General features: G+C 47.6%; 2 protein-coding genes across 2 annotated transcripts; both read left to right on the top strand.

Moving 5' to 3' along the window:
• Positions 1–2,300: 2,300 nt before the first annotated feature.
• LOC125515879 (EH domain-containing protein 1-like) lies at positions 2,301–6,730 on the top strand. Its single transcript, XM_048681370.2, has 16 exons — positions 2,301–2,550; positions 2,671–2,750; positions 2,832–2,900; positions 3,009–3,066; positions 3,182–3,234; positions 3,333–3,375; positions 3,457–3,518; positions 3,690–3,809; positions 3,945–4,047; positions 4,167–4,216; positions 4,914–5,042; positions 5,117–5,368; positions 5,480–5,559; positions 5,757–5,883; positions 5,965–6,108; positions 6,242–6,730. Exons 1-16 carry the CDS (start codon positions 2,319–2,321, stop codon positions 6,425–6,427), a joined length of 1,788 nt encoding a protein of 595 aa, XP_048537327.1. The 5' UTR covers positions 2,301–2,318; the 3' UTR covers positions 6,428–6,730.
• A 369-nt stretch (positions 6,731–7,099) lies between these two features.
• LOC125515880 (ethylene-responsive transcription factor 3-like) lies at positions 7,100–8,349 on the top strand. The gene has a single exon (XM_048681371.2). It carries the CDS (start codon positions 7,490–7,492, stop codon positions 8,096–8,098), a length of 609 nt encoding a protein of 202 aa, XP_048537328.1. The 5' UTR covers positions 7,100–7,489; the 3' UTR covers positions 8,099–8,349.
• The last annotated feature ends 10,947 nt before the right edge of the window (positions 8,350–19,296 follow it).

The raw sequence follows: 19,296 nt of genomic DNA, 5'->3' as shown, positions 1-19,296 counted from the left end.
CCCGCAGTGCATGCATGCAACTCACATAACATGAGAAGGATTGGTGAATGATCTGATCCGGCTGCGTTTTAATGGGTTAGGGACGTAGATGATAAGGCCAAGAGCCACTCAGGGTTTACAAGACACCTATCCAGCCTCACCCTTGTATACGTGCCTCCCGCAACCTTTTTTTCGAACATCCAATCCGTTCCAGTGTATTCAATATCTGTCAGGCCGCATGAGTCAACCACTTCTCTGAACGCTTCAACTTGAGCTTGACTCCGGGTTCTAACTCCGTCATGTTCACGGATATGTAAAACTTCATTAAAGTCACCTATTACCGACCATGGCCTATTCCGTATTTCATCTATCCCCCGTAGGGTATTCCACGTATGATATCTTTCCGGTACTTGAGCTTCACCATACACAAAGGTCACCCTGACCTGCAAATCCGCCAAACCATCAACAAGAGTATCAATATGGTACTTTGAGTAACCAGTAATTTCAACTTTTATTTCATCATTCCAGAAAATTCCAAGACCACCACTTCGTCCAGAACTACTAACAACAAAACTTTTATTGTAACCTAAAGTGTCTGCTAAGTTTTCAACTCTCGATCCCTCTATTTGTGTTTCTACACTACATAGGATAGAGGGGGCAAATTGCCTCGCTAATTCGCGAAGCTCACGAACTGTTGCGGCTTTGCCAATTCCGCGGCAGTTCCAACTTAGCAGACTCATTGCGCTGGGCGCGACCCCACTGGGAGGCCCGCCAATCACGCATCGGTGGTTTTGTTGAGGGCTAGAGCCTTACTCGCAGCAACTTCACTGGTAGATGTACTAGGCTTGTTCCTCTTCGGTTCCTGTTTGGACGAGGGACTGGCTGGAACAGTTGGTGCAGGGAGCGAGAGCATCGTTTTAGCCAGTACCGCTTGGCTTGGGGAATGTTGATCAATCATAAGAGCAGCCCCAGAAGCTACCCTTTTCCTATTCTTATCTTCCTCCTCCATAGCAACATCTTTCTCTGAATCATACTCTGAGCTTTCACGATCCTGGTTGTACATGGGATTATTTTGCATGGTCGAGCGACCTCCACCTCTACCAGTGCGGCCTCTGCCACGGCCTCCCCTAGATCCACTGCCTTCTCCCGGTCCATTGCCCGGTCCCCTGAACCAGCTCGCCTTGAGATCCTTGAACACCAACGCCTTCGCAGGGTGAATCCCGTCACCACATTTCTTAAACAGATGCCCCAAATTGCCGCACACAACACACCAACCAGGCAATCTCTCATAGTTTACCCTGAAGATGACTCGCTCTAGGGAGTCCTTCTTTCTGATCACAAGTGAAACAACGTTTTTGAGGGGCTTTGTGACGTCAATTCTCACCCGGACACGCATGAAGTTACCTTCAAAGTCGTGCGATTTAGGTTCAGTAAATATGAATTCGCCCACTGTCGATGAAAGAGCCTTTACTTTGGGGAAGTATCCGTCTGGTAGGACGTGGATCTGGATCCATATGTCAATTTGTTCAGTTCAATCAATGAAGGCTTCGTGAACCCATCACACGGTGCAAGGACCACCGCCTTTCCCTTAAAATTCCACGGTCCTTCTTCCATCACTCTTTCCCAATCACCCAGACAAGAGAATTGCAATGTATAGAGATTACCCTCAAGCGGCCTGATCTACACTTCTTGCGCCAGATCCCAGGCCACCCTCATGTTCTCATAGAACCAATATTGGTTGTAGGATTTGTCGGAGTGTACCCTGGCGATCGCCATCCAGCGGGTCGCCTCCGCCGGCAGCTCGCCTTACTCCACCACCACATCCTGCAGTTCATCCTCCTTAAGCCCAAGCTCCGCCATCATTGCTTCGAGATCGGATTTGGCTGTTCCCGAACTTGACGCAGAAGAACCCATGATGCCCTAGCCCGAGGTTGTTTAGATCCGCGGGCGGTATGAACCCTAGCGCCGTCGCCAATCCCCCGTCGACTCCGAGGCCCCAAGACACCAAAGATCACCGGAGGGGGTAGAACGGTAGGGGAGAGAAGTCTCTACGGGAGGCCAGCCGCCATCGCCGAGAGTAGGAAAAACCCTAACGAGAGGGGAGAAGTTTCTTGATTGTTTTCATTCAGCCCAGATGAAAAGAAAAAAACAACCCACAACTGACCTAACAGGCCTTGTAGTCTAGTCATATGGGCCGAACACCGTTTCATTCCAAACAATAATTCCGAGCACCGGTCCAGCCCTAAAATAAAGGGGAGCGTCCAGCCCCATTAAAGAAACTGAAAAAAATCGCCGGGGCGCGTGCTCGGTAGGGCAGGGTGGGGGGTCCCCGATTTCAAATGCCTCCCCATTCCACGCCCAAAAGGGGGAGAAGAGACGAGCACCCGCACCCCGTGAGGTTTCCGTTTGTCCACTCCTGCTGCCGCTGCTGCTCGCGCCCGCCGCCACCGCCGCCGCCGCCGACTCGAGGAGGGAGGCCGTGGATGGAGATCGCGCGGTCCGCCGCCGCCGTGGGCTGCTCCAAGGAGCACCAGAGGATCTACGCCGACTGGTTCGCCATCGCCGACCCAGGTGCGTGTTCTCGCAACCTTCGCCGTTCCCACCACCAGCGCCCCCAAATCGAAGGATTGGGAGGGGATGGCCGACGCTTTGCTGATTCTCCGGTGGCCGCGTCCCCGGCTGTCCCTGCAGATGGAGACGGGCGCGTCACGGGCGCCGACGCCACCAAGTTCTTCGCCATGTCCGGCCTCTCCCGCGCCGACCTCAAGCAGGTGAGTGAACCGGCCGCCGATACCCCGAGTTTTGCCGCTGGTGGATGGGAGTCTAACTAGTCCGTTGTCGGTCGATTCAAGGTCTGGGCGATTGCTGACTCCAAGCGTCAGGGGTACCTCGGCTTCGGCGAGTTCGCGGCTGCGATGCAGGTTTGCCCACTTTTGCCCTCACCGTTTAGTCGCGTCTGTGCTGCTGGTAGTAGGAGATGTGAGATGTGACTGTGCGGTGTTGACGGTTTCGTCTGTTGCAATCTGCAGCTCGTTTCTCTCGCTCAAGCGGGCAATGAGATCACCCAGGACAGTCTCAAGCGTGAAGGTTGGTGACACCTTGTTATGATGTGGGCTGTGAACTGCGCCTCATCTGTTTTTATTTCCGCTGAGTTCAGCTGTGTGTGATGTTTGAGCTGGATGGCTTGTGGCTGTGTTTGCAGATCTGAGTAGCTTCGATCCTCCTGTGATGAAAGGTCTTGATGAACTGCTTGCTGTAAGTTTACAAAATGTATAGATTACCCTGTGGCATTCAAGTAAATTTACCGCCTCTCACACTAACATGGTATTTTGTAATGGGTATTTCTTTTTTAGAGATCAATGGCTATTGTGAATGTAGTTCGCCCACAAGAAAATGGTAATCAGTCTGCCCCCTTTTCCCACGGTAAATCATGATAATAAAGTCCTCTATGATGCTAATCATTTCTGTTCTGTTCAGGCACCCCTCAGGTGCAAGCACCTTCTACAAACAGCTGGTTCAGTTCCAAATCAGCAAAGAAGGTACTCTACTTATGTGCAATCTTTCCATTTTCAGTAACTTTGTCATTGCAGCACATATTATTTTTCTCTCTTTGTTGTTAACTAAACCACTGTAACTTATTGAATCATCGAAGCTGTCTTTGCCAATTAGAGCATGTATTCACAGCAGTCTCTTTCTTTGGTGCTTTGTAGATTCAAACGCCTCTGACTGCTGTTACTTCTGTAATTGATGGCTTGAAAAGACTCTACATCGAAAAACTGAAGCCTTTAGAAGTTGCATACCGGTTCAATGATTTTGCCTCCCCATTGCTGGTATAGACTTCTGTTTAAACCATTGTTTTCCTATGATTTACAGATCACAATGTTCTCAACCTCATCTTCTTTCATCCTGATTGTGTTATTGAGTCATTACTTTCATGTCATTGCATTTATTCTTCCATATTTCAGACGAACAGTGACTTCGATGCGAAGCCAATGGTTATGCTCTTGGGTCAATATTCTACAGGGAAAACAACATTCATTAAGCACCTGTTGAAATCAAACTTCCCAGGTTTGGGGCTTTATTTAATACAGAAAACCTGAGTTTCATTTTTAGCCACACCATCTATTTTGGTGGTACGTTTCTCTATAACATCAGACTGCAACTTTAATTGGCCTTTCGAAATGCAGGAGCTCATATCGGACCAGAGCCCACTACTGACAGATTTGTGGTTGTGATGGTAAGTGTTGCATGAATATTTATGTACATGCAGCAAGGATAAGAGATTTTTCAGATGATTACTGCTTGAGCATATTTACTCGGAATGCTTGCTTTTCAGTGTTAACTGAATTGTTTATGTTGATTGGAAAACATCAGCTCTTTCTTTTGTAAGAAACAAAGATGGCATACAGATATGGACCAATGACAGTAGAGTCTGTTCTGCCCAGCTTCATCAATTTTGTAGCATGATGTGAGGATTTAATACTCCCTCCGTCCCATAATATAAGAGCGTTTTTTATACTAGTGTAGTGTCAAAAACGTTCTTATATTATGGGACGGAGGAAGTAGTTGCTTTTGTTTCTATGTCAGCAAAAGCATGAATTGATGAGAGCTGTTAATAAACACATAACTTGGTAATAACCCAGGAGTTTGAGAAGTTTTTTTATCACGACGGTGTTGTGCTCGTAGTTTGCTGAAATACAATGGGACACAGAAGACAACTGCTGTTTTGTTTATCCCACTTTTCATTAAAAAATTCCTTTAGTGGCTAGAGTTTTAATACACACGTGTAAAATATTTATGCACTTTCTTTTGAGACAGGATTTGTGGCTGACATTTGACATAAAAATCTTATCAATTTGCATTCCCTATTTGCTTATATTGTTAATGTACTCGTATTTATCCCATTGATCTCTCATATTTTCCCCCCACATCAGTCAGGATCTGATGAAAGGACTGTCCCTGGCAATACAATTGCAGTCCAAGCTGATATGCCTTTCAATGGTCTTACAACATTTGGGGGCGCATTCCTATCAAAGTTTGAATGCTCTCAGATGCCACATCCTGTAAGCATTAATTGAGATACTAATACATGTGAAACAATCATTTCAGACACTGATAGCTGCCTTGTTTTTTGAAGCTACTGGATCATATCACCTTTGTCGACACTCCTGGTGTTCTCTCTGGTGAAAAGCAAAGGACCCAACGTAGTTATGATTTCACTGGTGTAACTTCATGGTTTGCTGCAAAGTGCGATGTTATTCTTCTATTGTTTGATCCTCACAAGCTCGATATCAGTGATGAATTCAAGCGTGTCATTTCTTCTTTACGTGGGAATGAAGACAAAATACGTGTGGTGCTGAACAAGGCAGACCAAGTTGACACTCAGCAGGTATATGTTTTTCTTGCAATCTACTTGTAAGTTCCTGCTATTTTTTTCCCTATGTATAACCCGGCACACATGATTATATGAAACCAAAATTTTCCCTTATGTGTGCTGCAGCTTATGAGAGTGTACGGTGCACTGATGTGGTCTCTTGGGAAAGTTCTAAACACCCCTGAGGTTATGCGTGTCTACATTGGGTAATAGTCCTCTTCTCTATAATGCTTTAAGTCTTTAGTAATATTACTTCTGGAGACTGAAGGTTGTACCAAAATGTATATTCTTGAAGACCAAAATGCAGTGTGAAACTGTGAATCCAGCACCAGGTGTAGGACTGACTGTGTGTTCATATTTTTGCATCGTAACCTGAAACTCACGTCGAAGTTAATATTTGCAGGTCGTTTAATGACAAACCTGTGAATGAATCAGCTGTTGGGCCAATTGGAAAGGAATTGTTTGAGAAAGAGCAAGAGGATCTCCTTGCTGACCTGAAAGACATACCTAAGAAGGCTTGTGATCGCCGGGTAAGTAATGTGTCATGTGTATGCAATTCTTATATGGACTGCAGAATTTCAATTTGACTGGCCCACCATTTCCATGCGTAGGTCAATGAGTTTGTGAAGCGTGCTAGAGCTGCGAAGATCCATGCTTACATAATTGGCCAGCTGAAGAAGGAAATGCCTGCAATGATGGGGAAAGCCAAGGCTCAACATCGACTCATTGACAACTTACAAGATGAGTTTGCAAAGGTACTTTCATACAAAACAGCGTCCCAAGATGAAACCAAATGAATTTCAGTTACGCCTGCATCTTGATTCATAAATTGCCTCCTTTCTGCACAATGTGCTTGCTCCATTGACGCCTGAGATGTATTGGAAACAGGTCCAGAGGGAGTACCACCTTCCGGCGGGCGACTTCCCTGACTTGGAGCACTTCAAGCAGGTGCTGGCCGGGTACAGCATCGACAAGTTCGAGAAGATGAAGCCCAAGATGGTGCAGGCCGTGGACGACATGCTCGCGCACGACATCCCGGACCTCCTCAAGAACTTCAGCAACCCTTACCAGTGAACTTGCTGCTGACCTCTCGTCAGTCACAACTTATTCCTCAAGTGTTGTTCGTCTGCCATGACTCATGATGGAAGTAGGCAAGCGTGAGAGACCCATCGCATGTGCAAGGTTATGCCTGCCCTTTGTGCGGGAAAAGCGATAAACGTGTAACACAACGTTCAGAGACGCGTTGGCTCTTTCCTTTTGTCTTCAGTGCTGTACTGCCGTAGCCTATGCACCTTTGACAACTGTTCGGAATAGATACTTGGTGGGAGAATTCAAGATGAATGGGCACTATAGAAGGACTTGTGTTTTTTCGGGCAATTTTGGCAGAAACATACATGGATTCAAAATTGCAGAAATGAAGTTTAGAAGGAAGAAACATTTCCTGAAGAATTCCATGTGTGGCAGCAGAGCAGACGCAACCCGCCTGCTTACCATGTGTCGCTGTGTCGGCTCCCAGCAATCTCATCCACCAATCGTGCGCTTAAAATCCCGTCCCGTAGATATATAAATAAAATAAACGGCGCAACCAAGATCGACCGCACGGCACGCACCGGCAGGGCAGGCGGCAGCGTCGGCGAATATGCCCCGCTAGTGGCCGACGGCGCTACTGCCGACCGTGGCCACCACCGCGATTCCGCACCCATCCATCCATCACAGAAAGGGGCAAAAAAAATCCGTCCACCAGACAGACAGACGGTCAGTCTACCAGCGGCCGGGAGAGGGGGTACGCGTCGCGCTGACGCCGGGCGGGAACGCGGTGCGGGGAGGGGGAGGTGACGACCCGACCCCAACCCCAACCTCACCCGACCCGAGGAGGACGGGGACGTGGACGCGGTCGATTGGAATTGGAATGGAATAATAATCATAAACAAACCGACGCGACGCCCGGTCGTGGGCGGGCCCGCCGCGTCAGCCGGCCAGCCCGCTGCCGACCAAACACACAAACAAGGCGCGCACGGTGGAGTCGCCGAGGGAAGGAGGCCGAGCGAGCGCGAGACGAGAGAGACCACACCAGACGAGGCGAGCGAGACCACACCAGGCTCCGCCGAGGGAGGGGAGGCGAGGCGAGGCGGCGCGATGCGGCGCGCGAGGCCGCCGCCGGGGCCGGGGCTGGAGGGCGAGGAGGTGCGGTACCGCGGGGTGCGGCGGCGCCCGTCGGGCCGGTACGCGGCCGAGATCCGCGACCCGGCCAAGAAGACCCCGATCTGGCTCGGCACCTTCGACTCCGCCGAGGCCGCCGCGCGCGCCTACGACGCCGCCGCCCGGAACCTCCGCGGCGCCGCCGCGCGCACCAACTTCCCCGCCTCCCCCGCCGCGGCGCCGCCGCGCGCGCCGCCCCCCGCCCCCGTCGCCGCGCCGGCGACGATGGCCGCGGCGGCCACGTCCAGCCACAGCAGCACGATCGAGTCCTGGAGCGGCGGGAACGTCCCGCCCACCAGCGTCCTCTTCCGCGCCGCCGCGATCGGCGCCCCGGCCATCGAGGAGGACTGCCGCAGCTACTGCGGCTCCTCCTCGTCCGCGGTGTGCGAGGACGGCGCGTCGGGGGGCGCCGCCGCGGCCGCAGACGAGGCCGCCGCGCCGCCGCGCCCCTCCTCGTCCTCGCTGCCCTTCGATCTGAACCTGCCGGACCCCGCGGCCGCCGCCGACGAGATGGACTGGCGCTGCGACACGCTGCTCCGCCTCTGATCGGCCTCCCGCCTGCTGCTTCGGATGCGTCACCTCCCTCCCCCTTCCCGCTCCCGGACTAACGCGGCGGCGCGGCTGCCTACTGCGAAGTGCTTCTTCTACTATCTCGATAGAATTGGATTTTTGGTCTCCGTTTTACTACCACTCAAGTTCTGAATATCTGATACTCTGCCTTATGTGATAATGTGAATAAGCTCATCATCATCATATCATCATGTAATCCACGGGAAATAGACTGATAATTTTTGCCATCTTTCTGTCTTCTTACTTGTGTATCATCCACGAGTTGCTGCCTCTGCTATTTTGCTATAGTATCGATTAATTAGATGCCTAATGGAAGAAAGCAAGAGGAAATTTACATGAACTTGTGTGAACTGGGTCATTTGCTTTCCGAGATTGTTGGCTGCTTATCGAGAGGTTTGGCACCTGAAACAGTGTATGATTTTGCTGTTCTGTATCTGTGCATTATGCAGCATGGCCGGAAAGCTTTTGGCCTGTGGCCTTCCTGCCGACACGATAAGCCATCGATGTGCACCACAAGATTTTCAAGGAGTTTGGATCATAGCGCTACTCTGATGCGTGTATGCTCTTGAGCAAATCATCACACTAGAAGAAGAACCCAAAATCGAGCAGCAGATGCAGGGCTCGGCTCTGGATCTCTGTGTGTGGTTTCCCATTCTGTTGTTGCTCCTGTCTCTCGAGGTCCATATTTATCCATGGTGCTAATCTCTGCTAAGTGTTGAGGTCAGATGTACTCTACTACTGTTCTTTGGGCAAGGATTAGCACAAGGGCAGGATGTCGTCAAAGTGGTGCCGCACGGTAGAAATGGCTTTGATGATCTTCATTTCTGAGTTCCAGACCTGTCGAACATGGGTGGACGCCCGGTTTGGAGAGAAAAATTAACGGCGATCATAGCCCTAATTAAGGCGATCTCCTAAGTTCCAGACCTGTCGAACAGAAGTACAACTACAACGTCCCTACTTCTTCGTTCACATTTGTTTTGAGGGTTTGCTTGTTTTGACAAAATAAAAATGTTCAAGCTTAGAAAGTAGAGCTCCTATCCTGTAGTATAAGGCGTGGGATAGCGAGTAAACGCGGATGCGGCGCTGTGCTGGGCTAGCCAAAATCCCAGGTACCGCTCACCGTGGACCAAAGATTGCCCGGGGCCATTTTTATTTCAGTCTATTGGAATTTTTTATTTCAGATAAAAAATTGTTATATTCGGTTTAGATAAATGAAATAAAATACTAAAATATAGTTTTATCATTAAATTTTAAAATAATTTGTAAAGTTTCAAAATATTCAAAAATTTAAAGGTGGTCAAATTTTTACTAATGTTCGACTTCAATAAAATATTTTCTTGTTTAAAAAATCTTTATATTCTCAAAATTCATGAACCTTTAAATTATGGCGTAGATTTTAAAAATAACATATTTCTGATAATGTTGTGCATTTAAAGAATGTTGATAATTTTTTTAAAAGCTTTCATTAATAAAAATATATTAAAAAATCACAAAATCACAAAATATTGACGGATATTTAAAAAGTTGAATAATTAAAAAAAATCTTCTTGTGCTTTGAAAAAGTTCAACAATTTTAAAGAAATGTTTTCAAATTTATAAGTTTTGACTTTTCCAACGAAAGTGCAGGAAAATAAAAAATAGTAAAATCCAAAATGGGGAGGAAAAAGAAAGAAGAAAAAAGAGGCAACAAAAAAAGGGAAACGCGAACACCAAAAAACACGAATGTGAACACCGAAAAACCTGCAAAAGCAAACAGAGAAACTGGGCCGACCCACTATAGAGTGTGGGACTTTGAAATATTGCAGGGGCATTTTTTATTGAGCAACTATTGCAGAGGATATACGTCGCCAGTACTGATTTTTATTATAGCTCGCCTGCAGCCGACTATTTTGGGCCAGCGCAATAATTTAGCGCCCACAAGGTTTGTCCCTGTGGTTTTCAAATAGGTGTTTTCACTGATATTGCATTGGCTTTTTTCTTAGGTTTTCTCTTTATTTTATATTTTTGCACACTCATATCCTGTAAAAATGTTCAAGCTTAGAAAGTAGAGCTCCTATCCTGTAACATAAGGCGCGGTATAGCGAGTAAACGCGGATGCGGCGCTGTGCTGGGCTGGCCAAAATCCCAGGATCGGTCACCGTGGAGTAAAAATGGTCCGGACCCATTTTTATTCCAGAATCTATTGTAATTTTTTATTTTAGATGCAAAAATGTTATATTCGGTTTAGATAAATGAAATAAAATATGAAAAAGTAGATTTTTATAATTAATTTTTTTTAATAAATTTTAAAAATATTCAACAAATTTGAAAGGCGGTCAATTTTTTATAAATGTTTGATTTAAATGTATATATTCTTGTTTTAAAAGTAGTATATTCTAAAAATTCATTAACTTATAAATTATGGTGTAGAATTTCAGAAAACATATCTTTTAAAAGGGAAATCTAAGTGGCACACCACATCTTCTTGGTGGAAGTACCGAACCCATGCAACTCCGTCCGATCCGCATCTGGCGGCTGTGGTTATCCGCACCTAATGCTCCCATCTGTCCACAGCAGAGGATAAAAATGATGAAAAATAGCATAGTGGGTGTCGAACACCGGTAGCTAGGAAGCGAGCTCAACCCTGCAACTAACTCACCGGCGTTTGGGCTTTTGTTGGAGTTAGAAAACCAAACTATTGATCTCTTAGTCATATTAGTACACAGGAATGTCACCGTGCGTTTGATCGTTTTTGTTGGTAAAAGTTTCGGCCAATCTGGTAATTGTTTTACAACAGCCATCTACCATTTTGGGACGATGCTTCGATGCCTTAAGGCACCTACCTTTGTGTCTATGACATGTGGGCCTAATAGGTGGCTGGCCCACATGTCAGTGACCCAAAGGCAGGTGCCTTTAAGGCACCAAAGCTGCGTTCACCATTTTGGGCTCAAGTTTCTACTGACGTCTTTTTATGCACGTGGGAAGGCTAGATGAGGGCCCTTGCTTCAGCCAAACAACCATACTATAAACAAACAACTACCCTGCAAAAGAAACTAAACAAACAATAAGGGTTTCTTGTGTCGCCGTTGTTGCCATGTGAGAAATTTAGGTCCCCTCGCCTCCGGCTGCCATCTTGGTGCTGAGAGGTGGGGGACCTCGTATCTTCAAGATCTCTATGTTCTTCGTCATCATCTAGTGATTATCATAGTTTTGTGAGAATAAATTTTCACTCGTTGATCTGATTTGCTTATGTTGTTGTGTCAAGCCTTTTTGTTGGTTTGATTCTTTGTGAAATTGAAATCTTTCATCGACAACATGGTGAAAATATAGTGATTTGATGGCCTACACATCTAGGGGATCATCCCCGACCCAAGTACGTTCATCGATCAAGGCTTTCCATCTCTTTGGATGGGCAACTCAAGGTGCTTTTAAAAATCATTATTTGTAAAGTTCGTGCAGGTGAAAGAGTGACAACATCATTGCTCCAGTTCAATTGGAGCCTCTTTACTGAAGTCTTTGGAGTATTTCTTCGACCAGTGATTGACGCCGCGAAGAAGGCATTTTCAAGAGATTTGTTGTAATTTTTAGGCATATGAGTTACTTTGTATTTTATTGGATCTTAGGTCCATTTCAGTGTAGTTGCAATGTTATGAGTACGAATAAAGTTATAAATGTTTCTAAAAAACAAAGCAAACAATTATTTTATTGCTAGTTTTATGATCTTGAGTCTTTGTACCTAAGAACTTTGACCCGGAAAAAATAGTTGTAGAAAAAACCCACTAGAAATATGTGAAAATATCATAACTTATATATAAGTACGGCGGTAATATTGACCAAGGGAATTTTTTTTCAAACATACCCTGGTAATATCTATGCAAATAACATGGTAATCTAAGCACCGCACAACCACTAACTTACATACAAACACCATGTTAATTTTTATAAGAAAAAAGTTGTTGAAAAACTTACCCGAGGTAATATGTGAATATTTCACGGTAACATACAAATCGCATACCCAATAACTTACATACAAACACGGCGATAACTTTGACCAAGGACGGAAAAATTGTTCAAACATATACCACCGATAATTTATGTGAAAATAACACAATAATATACGAACCGCATACACGATAACTTACCTACAAACACTACGGTAACCTTGACCAAGGAGGCAATTTTTTTTTGAAAAATATACCCCAGTAACTTATGTGAAAATAACACTGTAATATACAAACCGCATAACCGATAAATTTTATACAAACTGAAAGGATCGATATGGTTGACTAGAGGGGGGGTGAATAGGCAACTAACAATTTTTAGCTTTTCTTTACCAAATTAAACTTTGCATCAAAGTAGGTTGTCTAGATGTGCAACTAGGTGAGCAACCTATATGATGCAACAACAACGAACACACAAGCAAGCAAGAGAAGTAACACTAATAAGTTTGCACAAGTAAAGGTAAGAGATAACCAAGAGTGGACCCGGTGAAGACGAGGATGTGTTACCGAAGTTCCTTCCTTTTGAGGGAAAGTACGTCTCTGTTAGAGCGGTGTGGAAGCACAATGCTCCCCAAGAAGCCACTAGGGCCACCGTATTCTCCTCACGCCCCCACACAATGCGAGATGCCGTGATTCCACTATTGGTGCCCTTGGAGGCGGCGACCGGACCTTTACAAACAAGGTTGGGGCAAACTCCACAACTCAATCGGAGGCTCCCAACAACACCATGAAGCTTCACCACAATGGACTATGGCTCCGTGGTGACCTCAACCGTCTAGGGTGCTCAAACACCCAAGAGTAACAAGATCCGCTAGGGATTGGTGGTGGAATCAAATTTCTCTTGGTGGAAGTGTAGATCGGGGCCTTCTCAACCACTCCTGAGCAAATCAACAAGTATGATTGGCTAGGGAGGGAGATCGGGCAAAAATGGAGCTTGCAACATTAATGGAGCTTATGGGGGAAGAGGTGAGTCAACGAGGAAGAAGGGGACCCCCTTTTATACAAAAGGACCCATCCAACCGTTACCCCCAAAATAGCCCCGTAGAGGGCGGTACTACCGCAGGGGGCAGCGGTACTACCGCTGGACCCAGCGGTACTACCGCTCCCCCTTGCGGTACTACCGCCCAGCCTGGGAGGGCTTGAAGAAAGAGGAGGGACTGGCCCAGCGCGGTACTGCCGCGGTGGTAGGGCGGTACTACCGGACCTACTACCGCTGCAAGTGCCGCTCAACCCGACACGAGAAGCGCCCCCTCGAGTCGAGGCGGTAGTGGCCCAGTACCGCAGCGGTACTGCCGCTGAGGACCCTCAAGTGGCACTACCGCTGGGGCCAAAGACTGCCCAAACAACAGGGAATCAAACCTCCAACGACGCGGGGAGGCCCAGAGGGTGTGAAACGGAAGTGTATGTGATGATTCCACTCTAGCCTTACCAAAGCGGACCCCCTCTTGATAGTACGGTGACTCCTATGAAACTAGTCCACCAACAAGAAACGAAAGAGCTACACCGTCTTGAAAAACACTCCGAGGGGAAAGAAATCGTCTCGAGCCAAAGGATGAATCTCTGAAATGCTCAGAGCACATGGTTAGTCCGCAAATATGTTGTCATCAATCACCAAAACTACATCGAGAGATATATGCCTTAACAATCTCCCCCTTTTTGGTGGATTGATGACAACCAGGGATTTGCACAGGGAAAAGACATGAAAGTAAATATACTTAGAACTACACAATATAGACGGGCTCCCCCTGAATGTGTGCACCTAGTTAGTAGTGCCTTTGGAATGCAAGACACACACATTAGGATCAAGACACCCCCTATATTTTATAGTCCAACAATTCTAAGCATACGATACATGAGAGCAGGGTATAAAACAGGATAAGCATGCAACTCATAAGATACTACAGTACTGGATAGACATAGATAATAAAGGTAAAGATAAGGTAGCATATGTCTCACACCATATGTCTAGAATTTAGGTCTCACTGGCACCAAAACAAACCAAGCAAAACGACGAGAAAACACAAAGACACCACAAACCACAAAGACACACTCGCAACACGGCAACAACACAAATCCCTAAACTCTCTCCCCCTTTGGCAGCGAGACACCAAAAGGGCAAAGCGCGTTGCTACGGCTCCAGGTGATAGCAAGCTGAGGATCTCGAACATCACATCTCAGCGGGATCGTCTGCACCGCCGTCGTTGGTCGGAAACTGCTCGGCGTCTGAATCGGTCCATGGGCAATGCTGCTGAACCCACTCCTCCTCATCAGTGATCCTCTCCTCAGATCCGCTGTTAACAGTGGCACCCAACTGGCGCATGAGCTCCTTGTGATGTCTGCGGGCCTTCTTCTCAGAGACATGAGACATGCACTGACCATGAGACTCCATGCAGAAAAGCTTCTTCATCTTGCGCCTAATCCTCTTAGCCCATGAGGGCTCCACACCGGAGGGCTCATAGTCCTCATCCATGTCGGCCTCAGCATCGTCCTCGGACTCCATGGCAGCCACAGAAGGTGGATCATCAGATCGAGGGGCCTGGGTGCCCCAGTTGTCCTTCTTCCTCAGACGTTTGATATCATGAGAAATCAACTCTCCAGTTTCCAGCGCAGCCCTGGGATAGTGATGTGCCCAGGCCTTCTCAATGAGCAGCATGATGAAAGGACCATAGATCGGGCACTTGCGCTCAGAAATGGCAGACAGAAGTTCAGACCACATAACATGAGAAATGTCCAGGGTCTCTCCAGTGGTTTCTTCCTTCTCATGCTGGCAGAAGAGAAGCATGTCCACAAGATATGAGCGGACCATATCCAGATTCCCAATGCCCAGGAAAAGAGTCTCGCGGAAGACATGGTGAAGGATGTCCAGATAGGTAGACAGCTCATAGATTACCTTCTTTGTCTTGGGGTTAACCTTCTGAGAGCAGTAGGGCCAGAGAGCTTGCTTGTGAGTGGAGGTGACATTGCGGTGAGGACGGAAGCCGACTGGATGCTCAAGCCTGTGATCTTCCACACCAAGTAACTCCATGGAGGCCTTCCACGTGACAGAGAGCAACTTGCCATTTGTCATCCAAGTCAAAGTCCTTTCTGCATCAGTTCCAAGATGGACAGTGGCATAGAATTGGCATATGATGTCGGCATCAAAGTCCTTGTTGAACTGCATGATTCTGAGAATGTTCAACTGAGTGCACATCTGAAGGGCTTCGCCAAAGTACTCAGGGTCCTTTTCCATTGGATCGGTGTCGAGGGAACGGACATCAACAAAGTGATTCTTCTCAGCCTTGATCACATCAAAGAAGATGACGAACTGAAAGCGGTTCCAGAACGGGCGGTTGACCAAAGTGGGATCCTGGTCTTCCTCATAGGGGTTGCGGCGACGCTTTGCCCAAAATTCCTTGGCAGTCATCTCAGTCACAGTCTTTCCCTTTGGCTTGCTTGCAGATCTCTTCGTGTGCTGAGGTGGCGGTGGAGCACTTGAGGTTGCGCCTGCTGGCGGCGGTTGAGCACTAGATGAACCACCGGCTGACTCAGAAGTGCTGTAGCACTTTGACGTGGCACGACCTGGGTTGACATGGCGGGCCTGCTGCTCAGGATGATCACCACCTGGAACCAAACACACGAGAAGAAGAAACACACGAAAGAAAAGAGCATAAGCCACCAAAGAACACAACACGGATCAAAGCTTGGTAGGAAAAGATGGAATTAGGCATCTAGCTTGCGCGGTAGTACCGCTCGAAGAGGGCGGTAGTACCGCGCCAGATGGGGAACAGTAGTACCGCAACCCATAAGCAGCAGTACCGCTCGAGGAGGGCGGTAGTACCGCGCCAGATGGGGAACGGTGATTCCCTACTGCCGTGGATGGATCCGGCACTACCGGAGATGCCAAATTCAAAAATAAACCTACCAAACTTCAATCCACGGGGCCTAGAAGCCATCTCCATCCTACTCAAGCCTCGCCTTAGCCAAAAGATGAGAAGAACAATGGCTATTGCCCCTAAAAACTAGATGCAAGATCTAGGCAAAGAGAGAACGGTAACGGGGGAAATACCGGCATCCATGGCTAGAGGACGTGGTGGGGATCGATTCTACTGGAGGAAATGGAGAGGGACGACACGAAACCGGCGGCCGGCTGGGCCCCTCCTGCGGCGAGAGGTCGCTGGAGCGACGAGGAAGACGAGTGGGGGCGAAAGGGTATGGGGGAGAAACAACTCCCCCTGCCCCGACATAACCCCCCATTGCCTGCTCCGCAGCGGTAGTACCGCTCGGGTGGGCAGCAGTACCGCTTGACCCTTGTCAGCGGTAGTACCGCGCACACATCGGTAGTACCGCCCTGCCGCAAAAAGGATTGGCCAAAAAGAAAGGGCTATGCTCAAGGAAAAAACCCGAGACAAACACGAGAACACACACACACACACAGAACCGACAAAAGGAACGAAGACACACACCTCTCCAAGAGAGGGCGGTGGCCGAGGCCACTATGTTTGAGTTTAGAGGTATGGCACCGCGAAGATTTTAACCTTGGGCCCATGACTAACACTCATCTTTGAAGCACAAGTACAATAAAAATGGCTAAAGTGAAAGAGTTTGATTAGTTTATGCATTATGGGGGGAGAGAAAGTTCATTGAGAGAACAACACTCTCCCTATGTCCATGCCTACACCTAAACTAGACAACAAGTTGAGTGTGGTGGGGTGTGCAAGGGTTCAAGTCACATTGCTTGAATCAGTGATATTTAGCTCATGCCTTAACTCGCGAAATCTTGCTTCATCCAAAGGCTTCGTGAAGATATCTGCAAGGTTATCACGAGTGCTGACATAGTTGAGCTCGATCTCCCCTCGCCTAATGTGATCCCAGATGAAGTGACACCTAATCTCAATATGATTTGTCTTGAAGTGTTGCACCGGGTTGAGAGAAATCTTGATGGCACTTTCATTGTCACACCAAAGAGGCACTTTGTCACAAGTGACACTCTAATGCTTTAAAGTTTGCCTCATCCATAAAAGCTGCGCACAACAACTACCGGCAGCCACATACTCCGCTTCCGTGGACGAGAGAGACACACAACTTTGCTTCTTGGAAGACCAACTTACCAAAGAGCAACCAAGAAATTTGCACCCTCCGGAAGTGGACTTCCTATCCACTTTGTCTCCCGCCCAATCCGAGTCCGAATAACCTACAAGCTTGAAGTTTGCTCCTCTTGGGTACCATAAGCCAAAGTTTGGGGTATGAGCCAAATATCGAAAGATTCGCTTGACCGCCAAAAGTGACTTTCCTTAGGTGCGGCTTGAAACCGTGCACAAATTCCCACACTTGACATGATATCCGGTCTTGATGGACAAAGGTAAAGCAGGGAGTCAATCATGGAGCGATATACCTTTTGATCCACTGCTTTACCATTGGGATCAATGTCAAGTTGGCACTTGGTGGGCATGGGAGTGGACGCCGTCTTGACATCACTTAGCTTGAATCTCTTAAGCATGTCTTGAGTGTATTTGGCTTGGTTGATGAAGGTTCCTTCTCTCCTTTGCTTCACTTCAAACCCGAGAAAGAACTTCAACTCTCCCATGGAAGACATCTCGAACTTTGAGGTCATGAGAGCGGCAAATTCCTCATTGAAAGCTTTGTTAGGGGAACCAAAGATAATATCATCAACATATAATTGGCACACAAACAACTCCCCTTTGACCTTCTTAGTAAAAAGAGTGGGGTCGATTAGCCCAACTTCAAAACCACGGTCTTGTAACAACTCGGTAAGGTGGTCATACCACGCACATGGGGCTTGTTTAAGACCATAGAGTGCCTTATCGAGTTGATACACATGATCGGGAAAGTAGGGATCCTCGAACCCCGGGGGTTGCTTGACATAAACCAATTCATTAATAGGACCATTAAGAAAAGCACTCTTCACATCCATTTGTTGTAACTTAAAGTTATGATGAGAAGCATATGCAATCAACATGCGAATAGATTCAAGACGAGCAACGGGAGCAAAGGTTTCACCGTAGTCGATACCCTCAACTTGGGAGTAGCCTTGTGCTACCAAACGAGCCTTGTTGTGAATGATAATCCCATGAGCATCTTGCTTGTTCTTGAATATCCACTTGGTTCCAATGACATTGTGGTTCACCGTTGGCCTTGGCACCAATCTCCACACTTTGTTGCGCTCGAAGTTGTTGAGTTCTTCATGCATGGCATTGAGCCAATCCGGATCTTCGAGCTCCTCATAGACCTTTTGGGGTTCAACACAAGAGTCAAACGCGTGATGTTCACAATAGTTTGCTAATTGTCTACGAGTGCTTACCCCCTTTCTTAAGCTTCCAAGCACATTTGTCATGAGATGATCCTTGGTGGAGAGCTTGGAAGCAACCTTGGCGGCACGACGCTCCAATTCCTCCTCGGGGGTGAGATGAGGAGTGGTCACTTGATCATCTTGAGTGTCTGTCAGATTTCGGGTTCCGGCAGACCCTTAAGGTTCGAACTCTGGGGTGCGCACGGAGATCTTTCCCCTACCAACTTGCGCTTCTATGGCTCGCAAGAAATCTAGGCTGGAAAGAAGAACACACAAAGGACACGAGGTTTATACTGGTTCGGGCCACCGATGTGGTGTAATACCCTACTCCAGTGTGTGGTGTGGTGGATTGCCTCAGGGGCTGATGATGAACAATACAGGGGGAAGAACGGCCTCGTGAGAGGTGTTCTTGAGCTGGTGCAGTGTGTTCTACTTGGTCCGGATCTCTCTCTCTCTCTCTCTCTTTCTCTTCTCTCTTCTTTTTTCCTCTTTCTTTCTTCCTTCAGGGGCTAGTCCTATTTATAGAGTCCCTGGTCCTCTTCCCAAATAATGAGCGGGAAGGGCGCCAACAATTGGCCATTTTGAAGGGGAACATCTAGTACAAGTTATCCTGACCAAAGGTGGTCTTTGGCTGCCAAAAGTACTGGTGATGACGCCGTCTTGGGCTCCACGGTGACCTCCATCCTGCCGCTCTGCTGGTCTTGGTCTCGTTGCACCGGAATGGTAACCTTTGCCTGATGCCTTGGCCTGTGCTTGCTCCCTTTGCATCGAAGGGGAAACAAGGACATTGCGCAGGCCGACGCCCGCCTAATCTTGATCTTCATGGCTTGCGTCACGGGCTCCTCGCGAGGCACCCCTGCCTTGATCTCTCCACCTCCTCGCGAGCCTTCCTGATGAGGCTACTCTTG

Source organism: Triticum urartu, chromosome 6A, assembly GCF_056163025.1.
Source record: "Triticum urartu cultivar PI428250 chromosome 6A, HENAU_Tu73, whole genome shotgun sequence".
Lineage (NCBI taxonomy): Eukaryota > Viridiplantae > Streptophyta > Magnoliopsida > Poales > Poaceae > Triticum > Triticum urartu.
This window is presented reverse-complemented; position numbering and strand designations above follow the sequence as displayed.